At 43.1% G+C, this 13,513-nt stretch overlaps 1 protein-coding gene across 2 annotated transcripts in view; it reads right to left on the bottom strand.

Moving 5' to 3' along the window:
• The window catches only part of SLC5A8 (solute carrier family 5 member 8), a 115,364-nt gene extending 107,689 nt beyond the window's left edge, over positions 1-7,675 (bottom strand). Inside the window, exon 1 of one of the 2 annotated variants that reach the window (XM_021091084.1) lies at positions 6,830-7,675. In XM_021091084.1, the coding sequence (XP_020946743.1) occupies positions 6,830-7,180 (351 nt within the window). In that variant the 5' untranslated portion in view covers positions 7,181-7,675. 2 annotated transcript variants of the gene reach the window in all.

Here is a 13,513-nt window from a genome sequence, read left to right as displayed (position 1 = left end):
TGGCTTCTCTCCTTTTCAGAGTCTGTTTGCTCAGCTTTTCCCTATTCTGTGAGCTACCTCCATGTCCTTCCAGTAAAAATTTTCAACTTAAATCAGCCCAAGTCAGTTCCTGTTTAGAGCCAACCTTGACATCTGTGTTTACCTAATAATATACAAGCATACCTCGTTTTACTGCACGTCACTTTATGTGCCTCACAGGTACTGCATTTTTTACAAGTGGAAGGTTTGGGGCAATCTTGCATCGAGCAAGTCTGTTGGTGCCATTTTTCTGAAAGCATGTGCTCACTTCATGTTTTTGTGTCACATTTTAGTAATTCTCACAATATTTCAAACTTTTGCATTATTATTTTATTGTTATGGTGACCTGTGATCAGTGATCTCTGATGCTATTGCAAAAAATCATAACTGGCTGAAGGCTATGATAATGGTTAGCATTTTTAGCAGTATTTATTTTTTTAATTAAGGTATTACATTGTTTTTAGACATAGAGCTATTGTACACTTTATAGACTACAACATAGTCTATTTTGGGAAAACCAAAAAATTTGTGTGACTTTGCTTTATTGAAATACTCCCTTTATTGAGATAGTCTAGAACCAAACCTACCATATCTCTGACGTATGCCAGTAGTGTGCTTATCTCATATGTTATATATCATAATGTATTACAGAGTTAGAATCCTAGGATTTCAGAGCTGGAAGAAAGCTGGAGTTCAAGACATTATTTAACTTGAGTTCCCTGGTAGCAAACTTAAATATGTAGAGAGGATTTTAAGGCTATCAATAGTCTTTCCATACAGCAGGAAAAGAGAGGAAGGAAAAACTGACACTAGGTAAATGTCAGAGGAAAAGACACCAGATATTTTGCTTCAGAATCACAGCTAACATTTACAGAGTATTTGCTGAATGCACTGTCTTCACAACAACTCCCTGAGGCAGTTACTACACATAAGTTCATGTTACAGAAGAGGACACTGGGGCTCAGAAATAACACCAAGGCTGCAATCTAACAACTGCTGGAGGCACAGTGCAAATCTAGGACCATTTGATGGCAAAATCTGTGCGCATAACCACTATGTTATTTGAAATAACAAGTAAACTGATCATGTGTCCAAGAGTCATCCAGGGTGAATGAGTGGCACTTACACACAGTAGGACCTCCAAAGATAATTGCTGAGTAAAAAATATACAGCGCAGTGTAGTACACTGGGGGAAGACTTCCAGCCCTCGTTCCAGTCTCAGGCTTGACTCCACGAGCTTGCAGTAGTCACTCAATATCTCAATTTCCTCCTTTGGAAAATGTAGATCATAGTAATAATTCTTTCCTCTCTAACTTGGCAGGGTTTTGGAGACTACCAAATGATGTAAATAGATGGGGAAGTGTCATAAACCGTTCACTTAAAAGTAAGACATCATAGAGCTGGTGTCCAAATCCACGGGCCTTGAGAATTTGAATCTCAGTGAAGCATTTGTGTCAAAATCATCCAAGAATATTTTGAGAGACTTTTTAGAAGACTGGAGAAGTGTATTGAAGCCTGGAAACAGGGCAGTGTTATTTCTTCTGAGTTGTTTTATGAAACACTATTAAGAATAAATGTACATGAGGGAGTTCCCGTCATGGCTCAGGGGAAACGAATCTGACTAGGAACCATGAGGTTTCAGGTTCTATCCCTGGCCTTTCTCAGTGGATTAAGGATCTGGCATTGCGGTGAGCTGTGGTGTAGGTTGCAGATGCGGCTTGGATCCCGAGTTACTGTGGCTGTGGTGTTGGCTGGCAGCTACAGCTCCGATTAGACTCCTAACCTGGTAACCTCCATATGCCGTGGGTGTAGCCCTAAAAAAGGCAAAAAAGACAATAAATAAATAAATGTACACAAATTGACGAAGAAGTCTTTGCCTTTTCTAGGTACATGTATCCAAATTGCTGGAGACAAAAGAAAAGTGAAGAGAAAAATGTGATGGAGGTAAGAATGTGTAGCAAGCTGAACCACATATATACACACACACACACACACACACAAACACATACACACACAGAGACATATATATATATATATATATGTATACATATACATAAATATATATTTTTTTCCCTTCACAAAAAACCAACTCAAGACAGAACCAAAAAGTCTATCACTATCTCAGTGCTGAATGAAAAAAGTACACAACCTAAAAGTTGACAATTATGTTTTACTCTGAAGCCTTACTGAGGACTATAGCCCAAGACGGCAGCCTCTCAGATAGCTCTGAGGGACTTTTCCAAAGAGATAAGGGAGGAGCCGGGATATGTAGGAGTATTTACTAGGAGACAAAAACATGTAGTCGAGGAGTTCCCACTGTGGCACTGTGGGTTAAGAATATGACTGCAATGACGAGGGTCCCTGCAGAGATGTGGGTTCGATCCCCGGCCAGGCACAGCGGGTTAAAGAAAGGATCCCTAAATGTCTGTCAACAGAGGATGGACTGGATAAAGAAGATATGGTACATATACACAATGGAATATTACTCAGCCATAAAAAGAATGAAATAAAGCAATTTGCAGCAACATGGATGGATGGACCTAGAAATTATCATACTAAATGAAGTAGGTTAAACAGAGAAAGACAATATCATATGAGAGCACTAATACATGGGATCTAACAAAAAATGATACGAAAGAACTTAGGAAACAAAAACAGACTCAAAGATTTTGAAGCCAAATTTATGGTTACCAAAAGGTAAATGTGAGGCAGGAAAGATAAATTAGGGGGTTGGGATTGTCATATACACAGGAATATGTATGAAATACATAGGTAACAAAGACCTACTATATAGCACAGGGTAATCTACCCAATACTGTGTACTAACCTATATGGGAAAATAATCTGAAAAGGAATATATATATATATATATATATATATATATATATATATATAACTGATTTACTTTGCTGTACACCTGAAACTAACACAACTTTCTAAGACTATACTCCAATAAAATTTATTTTAAAAAAATTTTAAAAGGGGGGATGGTGAAGGATACCATGTTGTCATAGCTGTTGCTCAGCAGGTTCAATCCCTGGCCCAGGGAACTTTCATATGCCACGAGGGCAGCCACCAAAAAGACAAAATACAAAAAAGCCCATGTAGTTGGACATCAAAAGATGACTGCTAATCATAAAATCTAGACAGCTCAAGTTGATGATTTTAGTGCTCTTCTATGTATGTGGAGACCCAAGAGTCTGGTCTTATTGAAATCCTTCTTTTCATACCCATCTTAACTAATAGGGCCAGTATCCTATTTATTCTCCATCCTGAAATCCCTCAGGAAACACCACAGAATGGGGAGGTGGCTATAGTGGCTGATGGCTTTCTGGCCACAACATCCTTTGTTTACTGAAATGGCAGAGACATTCTTTGCCCGCATCAGCTACTAGGTTACTAAAGAAATATCTAAAGACCAAGTCACTGATCAGTAAGCTCAGAGAAATCCCAGGATTTCTAGACAAAACTATAGAATAATAGGTGCCTATGTACCCAAGTAGGACCTTATCGGGCCTTCCTGGGACAGGCTCCTGCCCCATGTCCTTTGCCTGCCTCTTGTTTGTAGAAAGGCTGTAGTCTCCCAAGCCTCCCCTGAGTCACTAAAGCCTGGCTCAAGAATTAGTGATTTAAAGTATGTGAACATGTAGTGACAAAAGCAGCCATCAGGCCAGGAGAATTGGCAACAATTTGAACAGTAAATCAGCCATATGGTAGTCACAGAATCTTTAGTTCCTCCCTGAAGTACCTACATAACAGCATCTGCCACATATTTCCTGAGTTGTTTTACAGATGCTAAAACCTCCACCAAATGGAAAAAGTTAACTACCTAATAACCATGAACAAGTAGCCCCCAGAACTACTGGAGCCTGAGGATCAACAATGTTAACCACGAATGACAAAAAAAAAAAAAAAAAAAAAAAAAAAAGGAGAGAGAGAGTCTGGAAAACTTAATTCAAACAGATTTTGCTGGAGCCAGAAAGGTCCTAAAGAAATGATGAATGCCATTGGGTTCCTGCAGGATATTTCTCCTCTGTAGGTCTGGGAGTTCCTAAACACCTATCAGTACTAAACCTTGAAGACAGTGATAAATAGATATCAAAAATTCTTCCGAACAACAAACTATACCTAACAAGCCATAAATAGGGAGAAATTTCACACCCAAGCAAGAATGCCAGGGTATCTCAATGCTGGACTTCTTATTCTGTATAGTTGGCTCTGCCTCTCAGCATAAAACAAACAAAATATGCCACAAGAAAGTGTTTTCCATGACCAGCTGCTAGGGTAACATGTTACCTAACTTCTCTGTCCCCGGTTGCCTAGTATCCCCCGTTGTGGTCACCCCCAGTGTCCTGCACCACTTCCCTTTCCCCTGCTGTCTCCTAAGCTCTGCCTGGGGTTATAACACTCAGGGAAGCCTTCAGAAACTGCCAGTATGCACCACCACACAGCTTCTACGCATGTGTCCACTTTGCTTCACGCTCTCTTGTGTAGCTTAACTTACTCTGAGTGTCTCTGTCTACAAAATGGAGCTCCAACAGTACCTCCTTCGTACGGATTATTTTGAGTACTGGCTGAAATGATGTATGTAAATCAGGCAGCCCAGTGCTCAACATTTATTTAAACCTTCAGTAAACAACAGCTCTTTGCCACTTTTCACTGGGATCCTGCTAACTTAGAGTCCACCATTGCAAATGTATGGAAATTCTGTTTCTGGTTGAGTTGTTGTTGCTGCTCCAGAGGCACGGGTCAGTGATTACGAGAGGAGCATTCATCTATGGGGACTGAAGTCCTCTTGCCAGGTCCTTTCTGGGTTTTGAAGTTGGTTAACTACAGATCAGAGCTCAAAATGCCTACAGATCTCAATCAGGTAAAATACACGAGTGAATCAGCCAGGCATTCTCCTAGTGAGGTTGAAATATTCCTTAATGGAATATTCTTATTCCATTAAGAAATAAGTTATTTTACATCCCCTTGAAAACATGAACTCCCTCACCTTGATCCATATTCCTTTCTGCATTTTTTGGGGGGGGAGGGAGGGGGGGCAGGCCCATAGCATGTGGAAGTTCCTGGGCCAGCGATCAAACCTGAGCCACTGCAGTGACAATGCCAGACCCTTAGCCCGCTGTGCCATAGAAGAACTCCCTTTTGCATTTTTGACAAAGACTTAAGCTCAGAGAGATTTCTCTATCATAAGAAAGTAACCATGCAGATACAATGATGCAGAGAAATTAATAGGGAGTGAGAGAGCAAAGGCTGTAAACTGGGGTTCCTGTGGCCACAAGGAATGTGAGCCTAGTGTTGCCAGTCTTCTAAGTTCCAAAAGAAGCAGAATCTAGAATTTTACTGAATTTCTCATCATTAAAGCTAAATTAGGTGTTTTGTTTTGTTTTCAAAATACTATAATGGTAAAACAAACAAACAAACAAACACCTCGAAGACTGAGTTTGGCCTGGGGCAGTCAATTTGTCACCTATGAACAAAACAAAAAAGTTCCATTCTGCTCACTTCTGGGGTGATGACTAAACTCTTCCAAACACAATGACTCGAGGGCAAAGAAGGCAATGCCGCCCCGTGGGCACCTCACCCTGGTGACATCACTAGGGCCCAGGCAGTTTGTCACCAACATTTGTGCCATCGGGCCCCATCCCCAGCACCAGTTAAACCAACCTCACTCAGAAACCACCTTCGAGTGGCTCTGGGTTGGGGCAAACACTACATAAACTCAGGACAGAGGTGGCTGCTGAGAATGAGACTCGGAATCCTCTGGATAATGGTGTATTAGAGAGAACACTTGGGCAGGTTTGTCTGTGGACCTCATAGAACGAGCCCGACCACTCCCCTGAACTTTTATTTCCCCTGATATTTGAATTCAATAGCTCTTTAAACTAAACCAAACATTCACACTATCTTTGCAAAGTCCTTTCCCGCAGACATCTTGAGAAAACCTATAACCCATGGACCCATGCAATGGGAAAGACAGTTTTCCTTAATCATCTCTCTCTTTCCACATAGACAGAAGGCAGAGAGCTGTGTAAGAACTTTGCAGCCAAATTTTCCAAGTGATCTCCAGGGAACCACCTCTCCCTCCAATACCCAGTACCTATGGCCAACATTTCTTCAGCCCTTACCTTGTGCCAGGCACTATTCTAAATGCTATCCTTGCATCATCTCATTTAATCCTCCCAACAACCAGATGAGATAGTTGGTATTATTATTCCCATTCTGAGATGAAAAAATAGGCACCAAAGGTTAAATTAGTCACCAAGGTTACCCAGTTTGTAATGGAGGAATTCAGTCTCAAATGCAGGAGCTGGGACAAGAGACACAGCATCTTAACCACGTGTGTTTTTGCCTCTCTGGAAGGAGGGGAGAGCACAGTCCTTTCCCTGCTACCTCAAAAAGTGAGTGGAGCCTGAGGACCTGGAAGGAGGGGATTCATTTCAAGCAGGAAGAGCTGAAACTTAAAAGACTTACTCTCCTTCAGGGTGATACATTTTTAACAGTCTTTTCCCTTGATTTGGAATCAAAGATGTTAAAATAGAAAGGGCCTTCGCGAGCACGAGTCCAAATAACTCTGTTTATTCTGGGAGCCTCTCTTTTCCACCCAGCTCATGAGAGTTAGTCCCAAGATGTTTTTTCCTTTACAGGACACCTCTCCCCAAAAGAGGAGGGCGAGTAAAGTGATGAACCCAGACAGGGAGAGACTTGGACATGGTAGGGAGTCTGCCCCCAGGAAAAGCCCTCCAGGAGCCTGAAAAGTCCTCCCCTCATGCCATCACCTCTCCCCGAGCCCTCCCTCCTCCTTTACCTCGTAGGTGCTGGTAATTCCCAGTTTATAAAACACTGGGAGGAAGACCTCCGCGCTGAGGACCACCACAAAGAAGTAGGTAATGGCAAAGATGCTGAATATGGCCCCAAAACGATAGACCTCGGCGGGGGTGCCTAGGACGGTGACGGCCGACATAAAGCTGGCAGTGAGGGACATCGCCACGGGCATGGCGGTCATCCTGCGGCCGCCCATCAAGAAGTCCTTGGAGGTCTGCTGGCCGCCCCCCGCGAAGGCGTAGTAGATGCCAATGACCGCAGAGATGAGCAGCATCGCGGCGAACACGACGTAGTCCCACACCAAGAAGGTGCCGATGCCCCGCGGGGCGTCCATGGCCGCACGGTCTTCGGGGCCCTGAGCGCAAAGTGGCGGCCCCGCGGCGCGAGCTGGAGCTTCACCTGCGCGCCAGGTGCTCACTTCTTATTCCCTGAGCCGCGCGCGGCGGGCGTGGCGCCCCGCGGGGATTAGAGGCGTCTGGCCGGTGTCAGTGTCCGCCGCCTCCCAGCGCCCGGCGAAGGGGAAAGAAAGGGACGCGCTGGCAGCAGCCTCTGCGCCCACCGAAGCCAAAAGAGCCCCTCACGGTGGGACTTCGGGGACTGCCCCGTAATGCCACGCTGAGCTCTCAACAGGTGCCAGGCCGGGCGGGGTTGCCGGTTGGATAAAGGAGCGCTGCGTACACCTGGGCAGGTGAGCTACTGGAGCTCCCAGCTATCTCTGGCGAATCCACAGGGAGCGCTCAGCGAAACTTTTATCAAGTGGCACCCAAGGGGACGCACCATTTAAATAAGCAGGTGACCTATGGGGGCGTGCGATCGAAGGGCAATGTATCGCCTTTACTTTTGGCTTTGCAGTTCAACAGACCGGGTCCTTGTGGGAAGACACACCTGGAGTTTTAGATTGTTTTCTTTGATAAATTAACGGGCAATAGGGGAAAATGCGCAGTGAGCTGAGGTCCCAGTCCTTAAGCAAGTAAGCAATTATAAAGGAGAGCAAGAAGTCTGTGCTATTGCTTGCCTGCATTTTCATTTCAACGATTTTGATCCTCAACAGTCTCTTCTACAAATGATAGTTGCTATAATATTAATGATGCATACTATTTAATGAGCCTTACCATGTGACATAAAACCTGCTTGGCACCTTATACATGAATTAGTGTCATCCTTACTCTTACCTTTGATATAGGAATCATCTCCGTTTTTCAAAGGTTAAAACACTTGACAAAGGAAACGGTGGAGATTAAGATTTTAAATCCAGGTCTGACATCAGAGTTTGTTCTCTTAATCACAATGCTATCTATGTACACTAAAATGAAGCCACTTGAAAGCATGTTGAATGCAAGATCATCTCCAGTATTAGCACTTAGGACCTATTTTAAATGTCTTGCCTGGAAATATTACTAACAACACGAGTCACACCTGAAGAGTAATGTGACTCTCAGGTTTTTCTTCTAAAGTTAGACCCTTCAGCCAAATAGGCCCTGGCATAGATCTATTTCAAGCCACCCTTGTTCATTTTCGTATAGCTCTATTGTTTATCAGTTGATCCTGGGTAAACAATCCACAGAATGCATTTAGCTCAGGCTAGTCTGTGAAGAAAGCTATATCAGATTTTAGTATTTTATTTTATTTTTGGTAAACTGGCATTATTTGTATAACACATTTGAAAGGAAATAAAGAAGGAAATAGAAGCTAAATCCAGGTAATTCAATTATTTAAACAACAGTGTGGTTTGAATTGTGTCCCAATTGTGTGAAATTGATTATATTTGTATTTCTTATGACTCTCTTGGACAGAGATGGTATTTTCTTCTGCTGTCGCTGCCTGGTGCTCCAACTCTCAGCATGAAACAACATGGTGGCACAGCATGGTTCCTGCTGCAGCACAGCAGGTTAAGGATCCAGAGTTGTCTCTGTGGTGGCACAGGTTCAGTCCCCCGCCCTGTGCAGCGAGTTAAGGATCTGTCATCACCACACCTTTGGTGTAGATTGCAACTGCAGATGGGATTTCATTCCTGGCCCAGGAACTTCCATATGCCATGTGTGTGGCCCAAACAACAACGACAACAACAACAACAAAACATCGTAAAAGTTATAGCATCCACTGCATCTGGGGTTCTTCCATCTTCATCCAAACTATAGTGCTTCACTTCCAAGAACGAGCTCTCCTAAGATTCACTGTGCACTGACGGTGTACTCCGCCCCCATTAGCATCCTGCCAGAGCATTAAAAGAGATGGTATGTTCTCTGGAGGTGATGACCTCTGACTGTATAGAGAAAGAGGCATTTTGGTGGGAAACATTCAGACAGTGGAGGCTTGGCTGCCCAGTTCTCTGATGGGGGTAGCTGTTACGGCTTTGAACCCAGCATCGTAGCAGTAGTCGAAGGGGGCACAAGAGGTCTTCCCATCTCCTTTGAGGGAGACGTTTCCTTTTCAAAAGGGCCACAATGTATTTTTTTAGCCCAGTTAATTGTGACCTCCTAGCAATTCATCCCAATTATCTGGCCCATGACCAGCTCTCAGATATCTTTTCCCACCACTTCTTTTCCCCATTTACTCTATTCTAGCCACACAATCTTATCGTTCCCAGAACATGCCGAGCCTGTTTCTGTGTCAGGGACCTTTGCATGTGTTGCACCTCTGCCTTGAATACTCTTCCTCCAGATGTCACCGTGACTCTGACCGTCACTTCATTTAAGTGTCTGCCCGAAAGTCATCGCCTCCAAAAGCCTTCCCTGACCACTCCATCTATCGCTTCCTAACTCCCTTATCTTGCCTTTTCTTTTTCTTTTTCGTACACGTATACAATCTGACATTGTTCTTTGCCTATGTTGTTTGTAGCCTGTATCTTCCCACTGAAATAGAAGCTCCATGAAGACAGGACTTCATCTCTTTTGTTCACCACTATACTCCCTGGGTCTCTAATAGTTTGGTACCTGGTAGTTATTTTTTAAAAAACCTGCTGCATATGTGGATAGACAAAGGAAGGAATTATCAAAAAAATCCTCACAAACGAATTGACTCAGTCCTGGTTTCTAATGTAAGTTTCATCTCTTCCTGTGTTCTCAAAGATATTTTGGAGAAAAAAAAAATGAGAGAACCCACATCAGGAACTGCTTTTTATTTTAAAGCTACATTTATACTTAAAGCCGTTGTCTTTCATTTATCATTATGTTTTCCTTGCCCATCTTATCAGTTAATATTGCATTTGGCTGAGAGTGACAGGAACCAAAACAGCAATGGCATGAGAAAGATAAATGTTTATTTCTCTTTCACATTAAAGCTGTCCAAAGATAAGTAGCCCAGAATTGGTATGGGGAGAGGGGCCAGGCTACCTGAGGTTATTTGGGATCCAGACTCCTCTGCTACAGTTCTATCAGCTGAACTCTATTTGGTTTCCATCTCAGCAAGGAAAGAGCTGAATGGGACATGTGCACATCCTTCAAGGACACTTCCCATCAATTTTACCTCACAGTTCCACTTATATCTCATTGAATAGAACTTAGTCACATGGCCACTTCTATTGCAAGGGAGACTGAAAATGAAACCTTTTGCCAAGGGACCACATGCCCATGTAAACGTGGGGGTCCTATTTCTAAGGAAGAAGAAGACAGTGGATACTGGGGGACCAGCTGTCTCTGCCACATCCAAACTAACCACACAACCTTCACCTGACTTATTTTTCAGAGACCAGTTTCCCAGGATTTTTCACTATGTCTCCATGGGTAATCCTTAGCTGACAAAGTTAGAAACCTCAGGTTTAAAAACACAAATCGATCATGGCAATGACTAGTGCCTACCTTCCCCTTCTCTACTTAAAGGGTGATTGCCCCTGATTTTTCCTCTTGTTCTCACAGACAACTCTTCTCTCCTTGGGAACCACTCAGAAGACCACTGACACTAGAGTCACTTAGCAGCAGACAGGGGCACACGTGAAGTCGCTGACTCAGAAGGGGGACACAATGCAGACACCACAGTGCCTGGGCACAGTAGGCTACCCCTTCCATGGTTGCTCCACAGCCCTTGAAGAAAGCATTTCTCAAGTGCATTTTGAAATGTAGCCTGCTGTTTTATTTATTTATTTTAATTTTTAATTTAATTTTATTTTATTTTGCCTTTTAGGGCCACACCCTCGGCATATGGAAGTTCCCAGGCTAGGGGTTGAATCAGAGCTGTAGCCACTGGCCTACACCACATCCACAGCAATGCCAGATCCGAACCACATCTTCAACCTACACCACAGCTCATGGCAATGCTGGATCCCCAACCCACTGAGCAAGACCGGGAATTGAAGCCACATCCTCATGGATACTAGTCAGATTTGTTTCTGCTGCGCCACAATGGGAACTCCTGGCCTGCTCTTTTAAAATTCAATTTGCATTGATTTTAGGAACATGGTACATAGGATGGAGTAAAGTCAAAGCTAATTAAGGTTATGTATAAGGCAATAGCTTGTAGTACAGACTATTCTTTTAAGGAAGACTCATGGCTGGAATATGAAAATCTCCTGTGATACAGAAAATGTTGCAATGACATTTGTTGTAACAGGATTATATCTATGTCAGACACTGGGTGAGGAAAGGACAGGATTTCCAGCTCACAGAAGTGATAAAGACTGATTTGGAAACAAATAATTTTTAAAATTATTCATGAGTCAATGGCGAAGAAAGTTACAAGAGCTACCTTCAAGTTTAAACCATCATTGGCCTGTTGCCTAAAAGTTATTTTGTATAAAAACTGGATCCTTCCCTAAATAAGGGGTAAACAATATTAGGTATAAGGTACAAGTTCTCACTTTTTTTGTTTCTCTTCAGAACTTTCCTATTGAGTTAGCTTTTATTCTTGTCATTAATCAGACTATTTATAAACATATAAAAACATATAATAAACCTACCTATACAATGCCTTATAATATTGGCAAATTTTAGAAGTATATTCACATTTAGTATTTTTGAAAAAATAGAAATTTAAGCCAAAATAGGCATATATACACATTTTGTCCAGTCTCATTTTGCGTGTGTTTTTAAAATTTGGCAAAATAATTTTTTTTTCCCCATAAAAGTAGTAGGTAGCCCTGAAAACTGGTGACCTGCTACATCTGAAGGCCCTAGATACAGATACTGAGAATAGGGCCAACAGAGCCAAACAGGTTTCCTGGTAATGAAATGATGTTTGGTATTCCTATTACTCACCTCATGCTGCTGGGAAATGTTTATTGACCACTTACCCTGAAACAAGGAAATAAAAACCTATATTGAAAATGACGGCACTGTGTTATTAGTTGCTTTACATCTTTCTGGACTAGGTGCCTTCTGTAGAAATACAGGAGCTTTTCTTAAATATTTTTGAAAGCAAAGTGGCTAGAGAGGTCAATGGGAACAGACGGACACTTACTGGTAATTATTTTCAAGTGGGAAAGGACCTAGAAGGAGTTCCCATTGTAGCACAGCAGAAATGAATCTGACTAGGAACCATGAGGTTGCGAGTTCGATCCCTGGCCTTGCTCAGTGGGTTAAGGATCCTGTGTTGCCCTGAGCTGTGGTGTAGGTCCCAGACGTGGCTCAGATCCTTCGTTGCTGTGGCTGTGGTGTAGGCTGGCAGCTGTAGCTCCGATTAGACCCCTAGCCTGGGAAGCTCCATATGCCATGGGTGTGGCCCCAAAAGAAAAAAAGAAAAGGACCTAGAATGTGCCAATGTGTCATAACTCATCTGAGGATAAGAGCCGTTTAAAGAGAAGACAGCCATCGCCCCTCCTCTCGGCACATACGCCCCAAGTTTCCTCTCCTCCATGTGGTACATTTCAGTTATGAATGCGCTCACCCCGCCTCCTCCTGGGTGAGATGGGTGATAGAATCTTACCCAACACTTAAGGCGGACTTGATTGTCAACATTTTCCGTGAACTATCTCACTATTCCTAATCCTACCTGCCCCTCAACAAGAACTCTCTCCCTGCTTTGAGCCCTTTCAGCATGTTTGTACTCAATTTTTGGCCTTCATACTGGTAAGGTAGTTGTTGTAACCAAGGCTGTTAATGCAGAATAATCTCATGATTCCATGAGTCCAAAAGCAGGAACCAGAAAGCCATGCTATGTACCTGCTTCATGTTCCCCTCTCTCTCCAGATGGGCTTTCTCTGCGTTGCCATAGGGACACGGTCAGAAGTGTCCAAGTCAGTGCTCATCTACCTTTAATTCGGTGAACGGCAGAAACTGATTAGCATCTTTGAATGTTAATTCTAAATCCCATAGAGTGGAAATCTGATTGAGGCATCTTGGGTCCCATGTCTCTGGACCCCTAATCCCATTAGAAGGGCAGGGTTCCTACTGTGGCTGCACAGATTTGCCCTGACGGGAGGAAGGCAGACTAGTTTCCCATGCGGGGCAGATGGGGAGCTGGCTATATGCTCTGAAAGGTGCTTCCTCTATCAAACATCCGTACCATTTTGTTATCTCCCATGAGAGGGAGATGATAAATTCCTTGGGGAAAGGGAATGAGCTGCTCATCATCATAAATCCCCAGTTTGAGCCAGCACTGTTTGTTGCCTTAAAAAAGAATGCTAAACACGCTACTGTATCGATCCTACTTCACTATGCCTGTTGGCATTGAGAATTTCCTTCCTTTTTTTTTTTTTTTGGCCACATCTGCAGCATGCAGTTCTTGGGCTATGGAT

This window comes from Sus scrofa, chromosome 5, assembly GCF_000003025.6.
Source record: "Sus scrofa isolate TJ Tabasco breed Duroc chromosome 5, Sscrofa11.1, whole genome shotgun sequence".
NCBI lineage: Eukaryota > Metazoa > Chordata > Mammalia > Artiodactyla > Suidae > Sus > Sus scrofa.
The sequence above is the reverse complement of the archived record's forward strand: the minus strand, read 5'-3'. Positions and strand labels throughout refer to the sequence as shown.